Consider the following 18,015-nt stretch of genomic DNA (forward strand, 5'->3'; position numbering starts at 1 on the left):
CCAGTAAGCACCCTTTAGATATAAGTTCAACCGTTGAAATACTCAAGGTTGTAAAAAGGTATTTTTAATCAACAAACCAAGATCTTTTCTCAAATTAACTAAATAATTAGACTATATTGTGAAAGTGGTCCTTGTTTTACAAAACATTAGTCCCATACTGTATTAGTCCTCTTAACCTTGCTTTTTTTTTTTAATGTTAATCATTAAAATGTAATTTGTTTAATTATATTCACATTTGATTGTTTTTCTACTGTCTATTTAATTTTTAAAATCTAGTTTACTGCGCATTAGTCTCATACAGTTTTACAATTCACACACCTATAATCAACCTGTGAGTCATCATTAACTGATCAGTTATGAGCAATATTCAAAATACATTCAGGAATATTAGAGCTGCGTGACTGTGATCAACCACACAGAAGCGATGAAATCTCTTTATGTTCAGTGATTTTTTCTGGAGCCAAACAGAAGCAACTTTCCACTGAGAAACATGTCATCAGTTTGAACTGTGTTACACAGTTACTGCCATTATCACTCAGTCTGCAGTTGATAAAGCAACTCTGAACAGGTTTGTGAGTTTTTATAAAGGAGTAAAGAAGAGAGCTGCACATTTGTGAAACTTTGCCATTTAACACTCTTTTATCATCATAGTTATTCTACCAACAGCCTGTAGTGTCAGTATGGCAGGAACCATAGAGCCAAGAAGAGCTGTTTCTTTTGGCACCCACGCTGAAGGGGATTCTTTATAAAACAGAACCAAGCACAATGCATCAGACTGAGAGAGGTTTAAAACAACAGTGTTCACTAGAATAGATGTTTTTTTAAACATGGATTATAAAAATATATGGACATTTAATTAAGAGCATTTAAATGCTGAGAGAAAAATGAGATCCGATGCTGGCTTTCCTTTTAAAATGACTGAAGGTGAAATGATGGGTCATTCTGCTTGCTGGCTGAGTGGTCTAAATGCTGCCTGTGCTGGACCTTGGCCATATATCATCCCCCCTTTTCTGTCCCCGGAGTTGTCGCTGCTCTGTCCACCAAAGCAGAAATGGGCTGAAATGTGCATCGCTGTGTCCAGTGAAAGTGGTTATGGCACCGATCATTACACACACCGAGGTCTGGACACCAGCGAAGCTGCACTTCCTGCACTCTCGCCGAAATTCACAATTTAAAACCACTCCTGAAAATGTGTTTTCTGTGCCCAGGGAGAATTTCAGCGAGCAAACTGTACATCATCAGAGGACCATTTGATTCAACTGCAATGTAAATGCAGTTACCCTTTTCAGCACTTCTAATCCACAAATCTTAATTATGCTCAACAATTTTTATTCTGCTCTGACACGGTGACTGTGGGAAGCTGTGTGCCTGCCTGCCTGCAGGTTATTGTCATCGCTCTGTCATCTCATATTTTGGGTGAATGTTGTGGGCGCGTGTGTGTGCGGTGGGTCTAGCCTGATTGCGCGCCACTTCTCCATCAGTGCGTGTGCACGAGGGTCCGCAAAGCTGCCACTTCTCCTCTCCAGGCTCGCAGTGCCATCCACAAACTTTGATGAGCTGTAACCTTCACGAGGGGAACAAAACAAGCCGGGCTGAATTATAACTGGGAGGATATATTAAAAATAAAGACAGCGTTCTCTCTTTCTCTCTCTTTTTTTTTTTTTTTTTCCTTTTCCTGTGTGATTAAGGTGAGTAAAACTGCCAGCTTCACATTACAGTGCGCGTTTTCCCTTGAACGATTCGGAGCTCCGTGCATATATTTCCAAACATGTTTTGCATGATCTGCACGCGTCTCCAGAACCAAAGTGAAGTTTGTGTAGGTATAAATTTTTTTTTGCATTAACGTGACCGTGCAAACTTTTTCATTTTAATCATTAATTAAACATTACTTTAGATGCGTTTTTTGCAGCTCACCTCATTTACCTGCCTCCAAATGCCACACGAAATATTTCTCAGTAACTCCACTTTAAAGTCTTAACTTGAAGGGTTTTTTTTTTTCAACCTAACAACAAACAGGTGTCAATATGGAAAGCACTCCGATTGAAATTTACAAAGAAGACACTAAGTGCCTCTCCCCGCTGCTGGAAGACTGCCCAGCGAATTCAACTGTTTGGGTGTCCGGATACTCTGACAGCCGCAATGTGACCCACGATGATGATAGCTGGGAGCAGGAGAGCATGTCTCCCATCATCCCCATTATCACCACAGTGTACTCCGTGGTGTTTGTGGTCGGCTTGTTGGGCAACTGCCTCGTTATGTATGTGATCATCAGGTAAGGATTTTACCCCAATTTGCATAACACCATAAAACACAAATAATAAATCCCCATGGTGTGCCAGAAATGATTAATTTTCTGTTTCTGTACTGGAAACTGAGAAAAGACACTATTGGACATCATGCCATATTTTTAGAAATCAAGATCAAACCAGAGGAATGTGTTTCTTCACAGCCTTTGTAAATGTTTTTGCTTGGGAATAAGGGAATAAGGAACAAGCACCCAGTCTTTGCTTTCCCAGTGACCTCCAGGCCATCTGGTGTTAGTCATAGTTGTTGTTTATGCCTGCATTTTGGTTTTGGATGCGCTTCACAGACACTGAAATAAGGTGCGATGCTCTCAGCTTGGCAAAATGTGCATGTAAAATGGGATGAGACAGCATTCAGATACAGAAGGATGTTTTTAAAGCCCTAAGTCTAAAAAAAATTTTCATTCATTTCTAATCTGACACTAAATGTGAAAAGCATGGTGATAGACAGCTAATTCTGCCTCCTCCAGAAAATGAAACATGCCAACTTTATGAATGGCAACTCTCCAGAAAGTCCTCCCAGATATAACAGTATTCTATACATTTCTCCAAGCCTGGTCTGCCAGGCGTAATATTAATTACTGAAACCAGTGGTGCTTTGTCAATCTGATAACCCTCCTGCACCTCATTGGGCTTTATTTATGGTCTGTGAGAGCAACAAATCTTATCTGATGTAACGTGAACTGCAGCAGTGCTATCCAGAATGCTTCAGTTCCTCAACAACAATTACCTCAAATCAGGTTGATGGCTTCGCCTCTCTGCAGAAGCCAGCTTTTTCACGGCAGTTACGGACAAGAGATTACATTTTACTGTTGCTCCACGGAGAACAAGACAGCTGAAGAAAGGAGAGGCTTTATGCTCATTTATTGTAAGCAAATATCTAAAATTAATCAAATGAATAAAAGTCAACTTGGGCCACAAAATAGAAGAAGTAGATAGAAAGTAGAAAGTATGAAGCAGAATTGTCTACTTATTGTCCCTTTTATTTACTTTATTCACTTAATTGTGTAATTTGAGAGGTGTCATATGTATTAATTAGCCTGTCAACAAACTCTGCCTGTTTTAGCATCTTTCAGCTCGTTGTTTTGGTTTTCTGGTCTACAACTTTCTATTTTGTTTCTCATCAGTGTTGTTTATTGATATTCAATTCACTTCAGTTCAGTTCAGTTGTATTTATATAGCGCCAAATCACAACAACAGTCACCTCAAGCTTTTTATTTTAAGGTAAAGACCCTACAATAGTAGAAAGAAAACCCCAACAATGAGACAACCCCCTATGAGCAGGTACTTGACAACAGTGGGAAGGAAAAACTCTCTTTTAAACAGGAAGAAACCTCTGGCAGAACCAGGCTCAGGGAGGGGCAACCAGCTACTGTGAGCATTTGGGAGTGAGGGGAGGGAGACAGGACAAAAGACATGCTGTGTAAGAGAGCCAGATATTAATAATAACTAATGATTAAATGCAGAGTGGTGTATGAACAAAGTGAAAAGAGGTGAAGAAGAAGAAACACTCAGTGCATCATGGGAAGACCCCCAGCAGCCTAGGCCTACTGCAGCGTAACTGAGGGATGGTTCAGGGTCACCTGATTCAGCCCTAACTATAAGCTTGATCAAAAAGGAAAGTTTTAAGCCTAATCTTAAAAATAGAGAGGGTGTCTGTCTCCTGAATCCAAGCTGGGAGCTGGTTCCACAGAAGAGGGGCCTGAAAGCTGAAGGGACTACCTCCCATTCTACTCTTAAGTATCCGAGGAACTACAAGTAAGCCAGCAGTCTGAGAGCGAAGTGCTCTATTGGGGTGATACAGTACTATGAGGTCTACAAGATAATATAGGGCCTGATTATTCAAGACCTTGTAGGTGAGAAGAAGGATTTTAAATTCAATTCTGGATTTCACAATGAGCCAATAAAGTGAAGCCTATATGGGAGAAATATGCTCTCTCTTTCTAGTCCTTGTCAGTACTCTAGCTGCAGCATTTTAAATCAACAGAAGGCTTTTCTGGGACAGCCTGATAATGAATTACAAGAGTCCAACCTAGAAGTAATAGATGCACAAACTAGTTTTTTAGCATCATGTTCAGACAGGATGTTTCTAATTTTATAGATACTGGGCAATAGAACGAAAGCAGTCCTACATATTTGTTTAATATGAGCACTGAAGCCACTTTATTAGGTACACCTTTCTACTACCAGTTTGAACCCCACCACCACCTTTTTTTAATCTTCAGAACTGCCTTAATTCTTCATGGCTTAGATTCAACAAGGTGTTGGAAACATTCCTCTGATATTTTAGATAGCATCGCACAGCTGCTGCAGATTTGTCAGCTGCATCTCCATAATGTGACTGTTCTGTTCCTCTATATCCCAAAGCTGCTCTACTGTATTGAGAGTTGGTGACTGTGGAGGCCATTTAAGGACAGTGAACTCATACTCATGTCCACGAAACCAGTTTGATATGATTTGAGATTTGTGACATGGTGTGTTATCCTGCTGGAAGCAACCATCAGAAGATGGATACACTATGGTCATAAAAAGACGTACATAGTCAGCAACAACGCTCCGGTAACCTGTGTTAACAAGGCATTTTCATGAGAGATATTTTCTCTTTTTCTGACCATTCTCTGTAAACCCGAGAGATGGTTGTGTCCCAGTAGATCAGACCAGATCATCTATCACCAACAACCATTCCATGTTCAAAGTCACTTTTCTTCCACATTCTGATACTCAGTTTGAATTTTAGCAGGTCGTCTTGACTATGTCTATATGCCTAAATGGGTTGAGTTGCTGCCATATGATCGGCTGATGAGATATTTGTGTTAACGGGCATTTGAACAGGTGCGCCTAATGAAGCAAAGTCAGTGAGTGTATTAACAACTCCCAGTAAATAGCAGCTCGTGGTATTGTAAGCAAATTGTGCAGAAATAATCAACTTTATTTATTTCATTATAAGTCACTTCATAATTAATATGTTTATTTTATTTAAAAAAAAAAAACAGAAATTCTTCCTTGTATTCTGTATGGTGCAGGGAAACATTTCTAAACACACAGTTCTATCAACCTGATTGCATATGGCTTCCAGTCAACAGTACTTTATATATAACAATGAAGTGTGAGTCTGAAAGATTGCATTACAAATTCAAGAAAGCATTGTGGACTAATGGACAATGTTTAATTCATAATAAGCCCAGAACAAAGGTCTTCTGCTGAGCAAAGCAATAACGGCCATCAGAATCTCTCCTCACAGGACAACTTTGTGTTCTGCATATTTAAACAGGTACACAAAGATGAAAACAGCCACCAATATTTATATTTTCAACCTGGCACTCGCTGACGCCCTCGTCACCACCACAATGCCCTTCCAGAGCACGGACTACCTTCTGAATACATGGCCCTTTGGTGAGGTGGTATGCAAGGTCTTCATCTCCATCGACTACTACAACATGTTCACCAGTATCTTCACTCTCACCATGATGAGTGTGGACCGCTACGTGGCTGTGTGCCACCCTGTGAAAGCCCTGGATTTCCGCACTCCCCTCAAGGCCAAGATGATCAACGTGTGCATCTGGATCTTGTCCTCGGCTGCAGGGATACCTGCTTTTGTGCTGGGCGGTACCCAGACGAACAGCGGTGAGAAAGTTTTTTTTTCCCACAATCCCTGAAAAAAAGTTTGAGAGTTTCTGTTAGTTTTCTATACATAGCAGATTCTATCCAAGCTTGCGCTAATATTAAGAGCAGAAATATATTCAATATATCAAGTCCATCTGTAAGTGAAGAATTTTTCATTAGCTACAAATTGTTCACATCCTTCCTGAAAATAGATGATGTAAGAAATAAAAAAAAGAGTTTGGAGCAAAATGTTCCCTTGTGAGTGCAAATTAGCTATTCTGCAGCAACTTGCTGAATTGATTGCAGAAAATTGGAAAGTGGAATTTCATTTATGATAAAGTGCACTTTGGACTTTATTTTCTCTCCACTGTTCTTCCACAGACATAACAGAGTGCGCGTTGCAGTTCCCAGAGCCATACGCCTACTGGGACACACTGATGAAGATATGTGTGTTTGTCTTTGCCTTCGTCGTGCCTGTGCTCATCATCACCGTGTGTTACTCCCTCATGGTCCTGAGGCTGAAGAGCGTCCGAATGTTGTCCGGCTCGCGGGAGAAGGATCGCAACCTGCGCCGGATCACGCGGTTGGTGGTGGTCGTGGTGGCCGTGTTTGTAGTCTGCTGGACCCCCATTCACATCTTCATCTTGGTCAAAGCTCTCGTCAGCGTGCCGGAAACCACCGCCATCATGGCCGCCTACTTCTTCTGCGTGGCTCTGGGTTACACCAACAGCAGCCTCAATCCTGTCCTCTACGCCTTTCTGGATGAGAACTTCAAACGCTGCTTCAAAGACTTCTGCCTGTCAGCCAAACTGAAGGGGGAGAAGGTGTCAGGCAGCAAAAAGCCCCCCACCACTGTGCGGGAGGCCACTGTTCCCCTGGAGAACCCAGATGGGACTAGTAAGCCGACATGACTAGCGGTGGAACTGTCTTCAATCTCCCACATTGGAAAAGAAGACTCACAGTACCTGGGCTTAACCCATGTCACAACAGCAACGTAGACTGGGCTTCTGACTCAGTTCATTTTCATTATCACCCAGGGTACCATCATTGATGCAGTTGTTCATAAATCTACATAAATTCATCGTCATCCCCTCTGACTGTTTACACTTTCCCTCATAGCAGCCTGTGATTGTAGGTCATGACAAAGATTATGTATTTATCATATAACCTGGCAGATGGATGTAAACTAAATGTTTTTTCTGTATAAGTAGGAGAAGTGGTCAGAGTTCATCTTTGTATGAAGAAATTACTGCTTATTAATTATATAGATAAATGAGCTTCAGCAATCGGTTGATTAACCAGTTATTACATTAATCTCCATTTATTTGGCTGACTAATTGTTCTTAAGGTTTTTTTTTTAAGCAAAAATGAAACATTTGCACCCTCTAGCATCCTAAATGGGGTTTTGATTTCATACATGATAGTAAACTGAAAACTTTTTAAACAAATTTGTGATGATTTACTGTTAAAATAATGATTCATTTAAGCATAAATTTACTTTAGTCCTGTGATAGACTGCTGGCCTTTCCAGAGTGTATGCTGCCTCTTGCCATTTGACTGCTGTGACAGGCTTCATCAATTCTGCAACCCTGATTTGAAAAAGCAGGAGATGGATGGATGGATGGATGGATGGATGGATGGATATTGAGCTAATTAGGAAACTAATTAGATATTTACAAATTATCTAATCAGATAATTATGTTAGGATGTCTCAGAAAAATGAGCAGGAGGCTGATAAAAGTCATGTCATGTCCTTATTCCCATCATTTTCTCCTTTTTTTTTTTTCATCTGCCAAATGTGCCTTTAACAGTCCAGGATAAAATCTTAGCAGTGGTAGAAAAATGACTTCATGAATGATTACTAGATGCAGTCAAACAGCACTTCATGTTATAATGGGTTTTTTTTTTTTAATGCACTTGACATGCCAGTGATATTTGCATGAATCGTAGGAGGAGACGTGCCAAAAACACCTTCATGTCCGTGCAGAGACTGAATGGTGCTGATTGACCGCAGCGTGAGAGCACTCGCTGACTCATGGTGGACTCTGAAGCTGCGTAAGCGTAAGAGGGAGGTTTTTGTTTTGTTTTGTTTTTAAAAAGCAACATTTGGCTGCATGAAAGCGAGTCTATCAATGACAGAACGTGAGGGGAAGATCCTGGACTTGAATGTGCATTTAAAATTTGACAGAGGGCTCTCAATCAGCTTTGACCCTGGCGTTGGGTCCAGACTGATAAGTTGTTAACTTTATGGTATATAATTAATAATGACATCTGCTTTGTGTATGGCTTTTACCATAGTAGTCCTGCTGAACTGTCATACTGTTATTGTTGGGCAGTCTAATAATATGATTAGCTCTTTTAACAAGTTAAAATGCAGCAACTGTACAGTATTGTAGTCTGTATGCAAGGACTTACTGTATATAGACTGCAAAAAAGAAAATCTTTGCACAGACATCAAAAAAATATACTGTATTTGTAGCATGTTAAGCATTGCTATGATAGTAAAGGCAACATCAGCAGCCATACACTTCATGCACTGTGCTGTTATTTTGAATGTACTGCAAATATTACAAAAAAGTCATCTATCTTATTTTAAAAAAAAAGCAGCTTCAGCTAATACTTGTTAATAAATCTGTTAATAAAACATGTATACAGACAAAAAAAAAAAATAAAGCACAGATGTCCTAAAAATAAGAGACATTATCCTAAGAATCAACACTGTGACTGAGGCAATGTTTTAGTTTTTTATTATTTTATTTTTGATCTCTGTGCTCTCAGTTCAATGCTGTATATTGGCTTCTTCTGCAGGACGTGTATTGATTGATTAAAACATCTTGTCTGTGAAGAGCTTAATATTAAAGGAAGTTTAACTAATTCACACTGATTCTTTTCTTGGACAGTGACGAGCTCAGTGGGTTTTCATTTGAAGTGCACGTGTGACAGCTGATGCTCATTGTTTCCTTTGGATGATAATCAAAGTTTGAAGCTTACAAGAGATTAGTGTTGGGGCAGCTCTGCAGACCTCTGCGGTTCGTGTTTTACTGTAGGCCATTGGCTCCCCCTAGAGGAAGAAGGATGCAATATTTTAGTTTTTTTTTTTTAAGAAACCACAATGATTAATAGCTGCATTCACATAACTTGGCATAAAGAGACGAGTCTGTATTAGAGTTTACATGATGGATGTCAGTTTTCAGTTCAGCATTTAAGTAAAAATATACAGCACATGATTTAAAGCTCATATTGTCACGATTTGTTGGAGGTTTTAGATCAGGGACTGTGGTTTTCCCACATCTGGAAGCAACCTTACAAGGTTTTTAAATCTCACACGTTCTTTATTCTTTAAATTACACCGCATCCACAAGTCTTTCAATAGTCAAGACCTCCAGGTCATTTGATCTTTATTAATGATCATTAATTTACCTGCTACAAACCTTAATTTTTTACATTATTTTTTATTATTACTATTATTATTATTATTAACCAGATTATTGATATGTTAGTAGCATTTAGATTTCAAAGTTACTAAATCAACTCGGCTTACCATATCAGTGCATAAATTACTGAATTCCTGCAGGCAAATTTCAGCACTTTGTGTTTTTGGGTTATTTCTTTATATCCAGAATACTCGTAATCCATGCAATAAAAAACAAAACAAAACAAAAACAGACTAGCTTCATCGGTTCATATACTAGGTTTAGGCCAAATCAGTTTTATTTACGTGCAGAGTACAGAGTCTGATATTTACGTATGTAGTCTAATATTGCAAATTTGCCTCCTTGGGCTTTAATCACACCACATGAAATTTGTATCAGTTTGGATTAGGACAAACTATTCTAAACTATTTATCAATAAAATAAATAAAAGTAGGCATCCAGGTTCATTTGTTGTTGTTTTTTTTCCCTTTTCTGAACCTACCACCCCTCCCCCTTCCATTTTTCTCATTCTAATTTACACTTTTTGGTGCTCTTCGTAAGTGGTTTGTCTTTGGAAAAGTGCTCTACAAATTGTGCTTTTATGAAAATGCAGATCGCTGCATTTATTTATGCTTTTGACAGCATGTTTGTTTGAAGGCAGCACGCATAATGAAAATAAAGGAAAATGAATCGGACAGGCATTACTGTTGAGGTTGGCACATGCCTGGAGAGATGTAACTGATTTTAATGTTATTAAGAGTCCAAAGACATGCAGTTACTGGGGTTAGGTTGATTGGTGATTCTAAATTGCCCATAGGTGTGAATGTGAGTGTGAATGGTTGTCTGTCTCTCTGTGTTGGCCCTGCGACAGGCTGGCGACCTCTCCTTTCGCCCTATGTTAGCTGGGATAGGCTCCAGCGCCCCTGCGACCCTGAACAGGGTAAGCGGAAGAGAATGGATGGATGGATGGATGGATGCTGAAATCACAGATAATATTTTAATTCAGGGCATTAAAAAAGACCGTGTAATTCAATACACATGCTAAACTTTGTAAGAATATAGGTCTTTCATAATGTCTATGGTTATAAGTTATGGCTTCAAGTTAGTTAAGTGACTTTATTACGACATACATAAACAATAACAGTAATCAGGGAGGGCGTGGCCGAGTGAGTCAAGCCCAAGCCCATGTGATTCTTCTTACGTCATGGGAAGGGCTCTTCCGGGTGTTTGTCTTTAGTTGGACGGTGGATTGTGACAGTCAGACTAACGTAGTTTTTCATTAACACCTTACGCCTTAATTTAGTCGAAATGAATCGCATTTTTGGTAAAGGAAAAGCTAAAGGTCCGCCGCCGAACCTGACGGACTGCATCGGAAGCGTAAGTTTGACGCGGAAATAACTTTTTGGACGCAGTTTTGAACGAAGTAAACAAAGACAGCTAGCTAACTGTTAGCGAACTTTGTGGGCAGCAGACAGGCCACGGTTACACACAGTTAACTGGGGATTATTTTAATAGACTTTTTTTTCTAGATTGTTATATTTTTAATATAATATTGGGGCTTTAAACCGAACGCCTTGTATCGATGGTGTCAGTCAGTAAATAAGGTGCGTAAAGCAAACAATCGGTTTTTAGTGTGGGTAATGGGTCATTATTATGTAATGTTGAGAAAGAATTTGAGCCATTTGACTGGGATTGAGTTGAAATCATGTTATTCTCTGAGTGAAACAGAATCAGCAGACATGAACCAGTTATACTGGTTGTCTGGGCAGAGCTATTGATGACTGTCTGGAGAGGAGGGACGTGTTTAATGAGATTCTGTTAACCTCCGTGTTTATATGGGGACATCATTTGTTGAATTTTATCGCCCCCCAAAGGAAAACAACCAGGGCTGTGATAGAAAAAATACTTTGTAAGCATTTTTCTAAATGGTGGCTGAATTTACTGTAACATAAAATGCATTTTTTATACACCAAATAGCCACAAATAACAGGAAAATGCATAGTTTTTAAGATGAGAGAAGAACTTTATAAATCCTGAGGGAAATTCTGTGCCTTTTACATGCTCAGTGTAACAAGAATTGAAAAGGAAACAGTGTGTGTAGTCACAAAGAGTAAAAATGGCAACAAAAAAAAAAGTTTAAACAAAATGTTAAACCTCAAATGCTAAACAACTCCTAAAAACATGATTAAAAATATAAGTATGTGTAGTAGTGCAAATAGGCAGAAAGTGGTATGATGTTAATAATAAAAATGCTACTGGCAAACACAATAAGTGATAACAGAGGATAAATTACAAGTGATACTGTAGTAATATAATCCTCCCATCTGGTTGAGAACAGATGGAATGGGAAGTGTTGATGTGCATATGTAGATTTTTCAAATGTCAGATCAGGGAGGAGCTATACAGTTTAATCACCAAAGATAATAAGAGCTCCTGTAGTGCTTAGCCCTGCACCTGGGGCCAATGATCATTTTGCTGTGTGTGATGCAGTGACTAATTAGGGAGGCATATATTGGGTGGGATGGCTTGTCCGTGATGCTGAGGAGTTTCTTCATCATCCTCCTCTCAGACACCTCCACCAGAGTCTCAAGTTCCACTACCTGAACTGAACCAGCCTTCCCAGTCATTTTGTTCAGTTTGTTGGCATCAGCTGCTATTATCCTGCTGCCCCAGCACACTGCTGCATACAAAACCACCATGGAGTGATAAAACGTAGGCAGTGTGGTCCTACAGATGTTGAAGGATGTCTGCAGGACCATGCAGTGGCCCATTTTGAACCAGGAAAAACCTGTCCATGATCGACTAAAGTGGATGTCCTGTTCTGTTTCTGCTTTCAGGTGGATTCTCGGGCGGAGTCCATTGACAAGAAAATTGCCAGACTAGATGCTGAACTTGTGAAGTACAAAGATCAGATGAAAAAGATGAGAGACGGGCCGTCAAAGGTGAGATTTGTTGTCCAGTTCTACTGTAAGATAAAGGGACTGGTCTCTTAAAACTTTCAGTACTGTTTCTCAAGATTAAAATAATCCAAAAATCAACCTTGCAAATGTCTTTTCCACAAAATTTTTTTTTCCTTTTTTCCCCACTAGAACATGGTCAAGCAAAAGGCGATGAGAGTGCTGAAGCAGAAGAGAATGTAAGTAATTTTACTTCCTAAAGTCAGAGTGTATATCATAGTTAAACTGCCACCTTGACTGCTATTAAGAAATTTGTTTATACACATCTTCAAGGTATGAAAACCAGAGAGACAATCTCATGCAGCAGTCATTTAACATGGAACAAACAAACTACGCAATCCAAAATCTGAAGGACACTAAAACCACAGTAAGATAAGAGAAATGGGACCAGAAATCTTAAATATTAAAGAAAATATGTGCGCCAACATGTTTTTGGTTTTTTTAGGTTGATGCCATGAAGGTTGGCCTCAAAGACATGAAGAAGGCATACAAGAATGTGAAGATTGATAAAATTGAGGTATGTTTTTGTTTTGGGGATTAGGGAATTAGGAGTTGCATTTTCTGATATGAATTATTATCAAAATGTAATCACCAGTCTTAGTTGTTTAGGATTAAAAAAGTAGCCACACATCTCCAGACAAATCAGCTTTGATTTCAAGGAATCTTTTCAGGAGGTGCAGACCTGAATGCACCTAGACTATTAATCATCAGAGGTGAAAATTCACACAATGAAATGTGTGAGATAGGGCTAAGTGACAAAAATGTTTTTTTTTTTTCAAAGAGCACAGTGTGGAGAAATGTCAGTCATATCAAATTCAACACATATTAGATAAATCCTATACAGAAATTATCCTGATGATGATGGTTGGCCAACAGGGATTTTACACTGGCTGGATGACACACGAGCAGTTTAGGCTGATTATCAAATTACCAAAAATGCTGTTGAGGCAAATGTGACGCAGAGCAAAAATTTTAATTATTTAAATTTTAATATCCAGGATCTCCAAGATCAGCTGGAGGACATGATGGAGGATGCCAATGAGATCCAGGAGGCGATGAGCAGAAGCTATGGCACACCTGACATTGATGAAGATGACTTGGAAGCAGGTCAGGAAATCATCAGTAGCCCAGGATTTTGCACATACAGCATAGAAAATGTATTACTGAATCCAAAGCTGCAGCACTGGTCAAGACTCTTTGCTGTGCATCTTAATGATTAGTTACCAGTGTGCAGTTAGTGATAAAAATGTATTTGTAGACATCCTGAGAGGAAAAAAAAAAGGGGGGGGGGGGGGGGGGGCTAGTTTTTCCACTGACGTGGGACTTACAGGATTTACATGCGTAGTTTCTAGCATTTTAGACACTATTGACAGATCTGAGGTGATCGAGCTTCTGATTACGCTCGTTTTTAACTGCTGGTGTGTCTGCAGAGCTGGACGCCCTGGGAGATGAGCTGCTGATGGATGACGACAGCTCCTACCTTGACGAGGCCTCATCTGCTCCTTCCATCCCAGAGGGCCTGCCCGGCGACAAGTCAAACAGGGTACTGAACACTTTAGGATTTTTAGTTTTATGTGAATTTTCCCTTTAAGCATCCTGGTTTGTGTTGCTTTTATTAATGGGATTTCTTCTTTGTGTGTTTCAGGATGGTGTCCTGGTAGATGAGTTTGGCCTTCCTCAGATTCCTGCTTCATAAAGGAGGAGTTAGAGAACATGTCATGCTGGTTTTACATGTACCATAGGCTTTTTTCTATTTCTCTAACTGACACTCCCGGCCTAAGAAGGCAGCAATAAAAATCAAAGTGTCTTCTACCCAACGAACGGTAGAAACTGTAAGGTAAAAATCAGACATCTTTAAAGTTTGTGCTTACTATTCTTTATAACTACGCTGTGATTGATGGAATTAGGTTTCTATTCACTTTGTACAGTTTCTGCAGCGCCATGTTGCAAAAAATAAAAACCCTAAATAAATTATATTTTTCAAACAATACTTAAATTTGTAATGTGTTGAAGTCATTCCAAAGTAATTTCTTGTACAAAAGAAAATTTATTGTCCAGTTAAATATGTGCAAGTACAGTCAATAACTTCAAACACATTAACCTGGAAATGACTGTTAGCAAAAAATAAATATGGAGTTTTTAAGCGCTGATGTTCCAACCACAGCGAGATTATTTCACGGTCACCAGCTCAGTCTGTAGGTGTGAGGGAAGATTTTTTGGTGCAGATACTCCACCACACTGGTCTTGTTTTGCAGCTTTTCAAACTCAAAGTAAGGGATCTAGAAAGAGAAACATAAATTTGGCTATTTCATGCTTGAATTTTAGGATTTAGTAATCTACACTACACAAATAATTTGAAAAAACTATGATGATGAGGGTCTAACCTGAACAACTTCGTATCCCAGAAGGCGCAGATGCCGCTGCTTGATGGCCTCTTTTCCAAGAAGCTGCCTCAAGTTTGTAGTGAACCTCTTTTGTCCATCGATACAAAGAGCGATCCTGAAATGTCACCATCCAGCTCTCAATAATGAACCTTACTTTCATTGAGTTACATCGAAAACATGAAACCAGTTTACCTTTTGTATACATCATCGGTGTGGCTGGCAGGCAGCACATATCCTTCTTCATCAAGTTTTATCTCAACGTCTGCAAAAAGAAAAGGATGTGAAGCCTTTGGCAGAAAAGCTACAGGAAACATTTAGGAAATAAACCACTTTTAAGTGTGTGTTACCAAGTGTGTAGCAGTACGGCGTCAGAACTTTTGATCCGAAGTATGAACGATCCCCGAGCAAATCCACCAGTCCAGTTTTCACCAGGTTGTACAGATGTGAATCCACTGGTGTCTCCAGAAAGCGACCAGATGCGAGGAAAGACTTGACGCGGTATTTTGGAAGGAGTTTGGGGCCCTGAAGAAAGAAAAACAAAAAAAAGTGACACATGAAAATATTCACATAGCAAGCTATGATGTGTGACTTAGTTTTTAATTTATTCTATTACAAAACACTCATTCTTTGTTTATTTGGAAGCGTGTTAGCTATCCATTTGAAATCAGAAAGATGAACGCATGCAGATATGCTTCACATAAGTATTGTCACCTTTCAGCCCTTCAAAATAAAAGCACGTCATCCTGCTTTTACAAAGGCTCAGAAAACAAGTGTGCACATTTCTTGATTTGTGTGTTTGTGGGGTTTTTTTAAACTAAAATAATATATTACACAAATATAATACAATAAAGTTTCTCTGTAAAGTAAAATGGATCAGTGCTTTGATAAATAATTTGGTCCTTGATCAAAAATGCTGACATGAAAAAAAATATTTACTAAATCATTCAGGTCATTATAATCATCATGATTTAAGAAAAAAAAAACATACATGAACTAAACAAGATAATTTCTGTTGTCTGTGTAAAGACACTTACATACGGAAGTGCAATCTTTTATCACATAACTAAAATGCACTGAAGCTCACACACTGATGAGGAGTTAAGCCTCTGGGTGTGTATTCAGGTTTTACATTGTTCCTTTGTCCTTCACCTTTCCAAGTGTCTAACTCTTCACATTGTTCTAAATACTCCACCTCATAGAAGGGACACTCCAACTTTACAGTCATGTAGAGCTGAGTCAGCTGTGCCAGAACAGCCCGGTCAATTCCCGTGCCCTGCTCTGCAGCAGAAAACACAGAGCAGCAAATGGCATCAGCAACATTTTGTTTAATCGTGCATTCATGGCACTGCAGCCATGCTGGCATTATGATTTACCTTGCAGCTGCTGGAGGAAGTAACTGCTGAACACTTTGGAGACAAAATTAACAGGGAACCTCTCCACCAAGGTGCAGGCGTGGAGCAGGTTGAGCAGTGTTCGAGGCTGGAAGTGTGAGGAACGTGTGTGCAGAATGGTTTCTACTTTCCTGAACACCTGGCCTGCACTGGGTGGGAGGTACCCCAGCTTCCCAAAAGCCATGATCTGCCTGGCCACCTGGCTGGTGCTGTAGTCGTCGGCTCGGTACACAAAGCTCTCAGCGATAGCATCAAAGACTGGTTGGGAAAGGATGTTCCTGCGTCCAAAGAACTGCATCACATTCGTAACTGTCTCTGGGTGGGAGGTGAAGGCCACTGTTGGAATGTACTTCTCCATCGCCTCCACAAAGTAATGATCGCTGTGACCAAAGTGCATTAGTGCTCCAAGTACATGGGTGAGCTCCTCATCGGTGAAGTAAGGTACATGCCGCACAGCCTGCTTACACAGACTGATCACAAGAGGCATGGCCTGCATCTGATTCAGGGTTACAAGTGCACTGAGCACCCCGCTGACAGCAGCAGGATCCATACGGAAAGTGACGGTCATAGCGTGGCTGTGCATGGCATTCAGGAGGTCCCTGTATTTTCCATCTTCACCCACACAACCTTGCAGAAGTCTATAAACAGGGACAAGGTCTGCTAGGCTCCAGTGAGTAGGCTCCTGCCTCTGGATTTGCTCCATCACTTGCTCCAGCATCACACTGCCTGGACCCTCTATGGCCAGCATCGCCTGGCCCAGGGTACACAGTTCCCCTACCGTCATCTCCCCCCTGTCAAGCCTTGCCTGGCTCTCAGACACCAGCCGTACCATCAGCGTGCTCCAAGGATCCAAGTAAAGCCGTGTGCAAGCCAAGAGAGCTGATACCAGTCCAGAATCAGTCAACCGCCCAGAGTCCTGCTCCAACTGGAAGCACAGGGCCCTGATAGTGTTGTTCTCCAGCACTATGGGGTCCTTCAGAGCACCACCCTCCTGTTCCAGGTCGGCCACACGGTGAAGTGCTGCCGCGGCCATGGTGTCAGACATGATTTCCACTGAGCGCAGCAGTTTGAAAACCTGTCTGGATGAGGAGCAGGTCTCCAGACGACGCTGGAAACTTTGCTCCTCTGCGGCTGTGGGTCGGTGCAGCTGGGTCAGCCGGAACCGAGGGACCGAATCTCTGTGGATTCCCACCGAGCTGCTGGTGATGAAGCCAGGTTCCCTGACGATGGTGGTCAGACTCCTCCTCACGGTATCCTGCTGTAGCTTAAGGCAACCCTGTCTCCTTATGCACCGGCCGGCTGATGTACGCAGGCAAGCTACACACAAGGACTGACTGCTGGTACTCAGGAGCCTGGCGAAGCATACGAGTCCAACAGGGTAACGCTGGATCTTTAGCGGAAACCTCTGAATCAGCTTCAGAGCCATGACCCTGGTCACAGCTGAGCAACAAACAACAAAAAGAAAACGTTTTAAACGAAACAAATGCAAATACAGATTCCGGCTGTTTTTAAATAAATCAGAGGACAAACATGCAGGAAAACCTCCTTCGCTTCTTTTGGCGAACCAACCTTGAAGCCGGTTGCTGTTAGCTAACATTAGCATAGCCGCTAGTCTCATGGGTAACCTAAGGGAGCCGCACTGCTCTTTGTATTAATTTTTCATAGCACTGACACTTTAGACTGATAACTAAAAAACAACAATTAACGAGAGAAAACCGGCAAAACTCATACCTGGACCTACCGACAGCGGGAAAAGGTCAAAGAACCTCTAACACCGGAGATGTTACCAAACGTGGTTCCATAAGGAGGGGAGGCGTTCAAGTCACCTCGAAAGTTATTCGGTAATTTCACAAGATTCTTGTGGTTCTAGAGATAGTAGTTAAATTAGCATATAACACGAGAATTGCTAGAAATACAGGTATCTGAAATTGTTGGCCTAGGGAAAGAGATTATTTTTTTTTATT

General features: G+C 40.6%; 3 protein-coding genes across 4 annotated transcripts; 2 read left to right on the plus strand and 1 right to left on the minus strand.

Annotated features, from left to right (window-relative positions):
• Positions 1 to 2,024: 2,024 nt before the first annotated feature.
• Positions 2,025 to 7,008, plus strand: LOC115799507 (delta-type opioid receptor-like). Its single transcript, XM_030756713.1, has 3 exons — positions 2,025 to 2,272; positions 5,575 to 5,927; positions 6,288 to 7,008. The coding sequence occupies exons 1-3, from the start codon at positions 2,025 to 2,027 to the stop codon at positions 6,815 to 6,817; spliced, it is 1,131 nt and encodes a 376-aa protein (XP_030612573.1). The 3' UTR covers positions 6,818 to 7,008.
• Positions 7,009 to 10,532: 3,524 nt separating this feature from the next.
• chmp5b (charged multivesicular body protein 5b) lies at positions 10,533 to 14,266 on the plus strand. The gene is made up of 8 exons (XM_030756902.1): positions 10,533 to 10,696; positions 12,157 to 12,261; positions 12,409 to 12,455; positions 12,550 to 12,643; positions 12,722 to 12,793; positions 13,275 to 13,383; positions 13,707 to 13,819; positions 13,922 to 14,266. The coding sequence occupies exons 1-8, from the start codon at positions 10,628 to 10,630 to the stop codon at positions 13,970 to 13,972; spliced, it is 660 nt and encodes a 219-aa protein (XP_030612762.1). The 5' UTR covers positions 10,533 to 10,627; the 3' UTR covers positions 13,973 to 14,266.
• Positions 14,267 to 14,334: 68 nt separating this feature from the next.
• fastkd3 (FAST kinase domains 3) lies at positions 14,335 to 17,877 on the minus strand. Of its 2 annotated transcripts, none has more exons than XM_030756900.1 (7): positions 17,783 to 17,877; positions 16,034 to 17,491; positions 15,853 to 15,938; positions 15,008 to 15,182; positions 14,853 to 14,922; positions 14,661 to 14,775; positions 14,335 to 14,555 (listed from the first exon to the last, which is right to left on the minus strand). In XM_030756900.1, exons 2-7 carry the CDS (start codon positions 17,475 to 17,477, stop codon positions 14,457 to 14,459), a joined length of 1,989 nt encoding a protein of 662 aa, XP_030612760.1. In that variant the 5' UTR covers positions 17,478 to 17,491; positions 17,783 to 17,877; the 3' UTR covers positions 14,335 to 14,456. The 2 variants fall into 2 exon arrangements, with proteins under 2 accessions (XP_030612760.1, XP_030612761.1); XM_030756901.1 differs by having other exon boundaries at positions 17,793 to 17,873.
• Between the last annotated feature and the right edge of the window lie 138 nt (positions 17,878 to 18,015).

The sequence above is a fragment of the Archocentrus centrarchus genome, chromosome 20 (genome assembly GCF_007364275.1).
Source record: "Archocentrus centrarchus isolate MPI-CPG fArcCen1 chromosome 20, fArcCen1, whole genome shotgun sequence".
NCBI classification, from domain to species: Eukaryota; Metazoa; Chordata; class Actinopteri; order Cichliformes; family Cichlidae; genus Archocentrus; species Archocentrus centrarchus.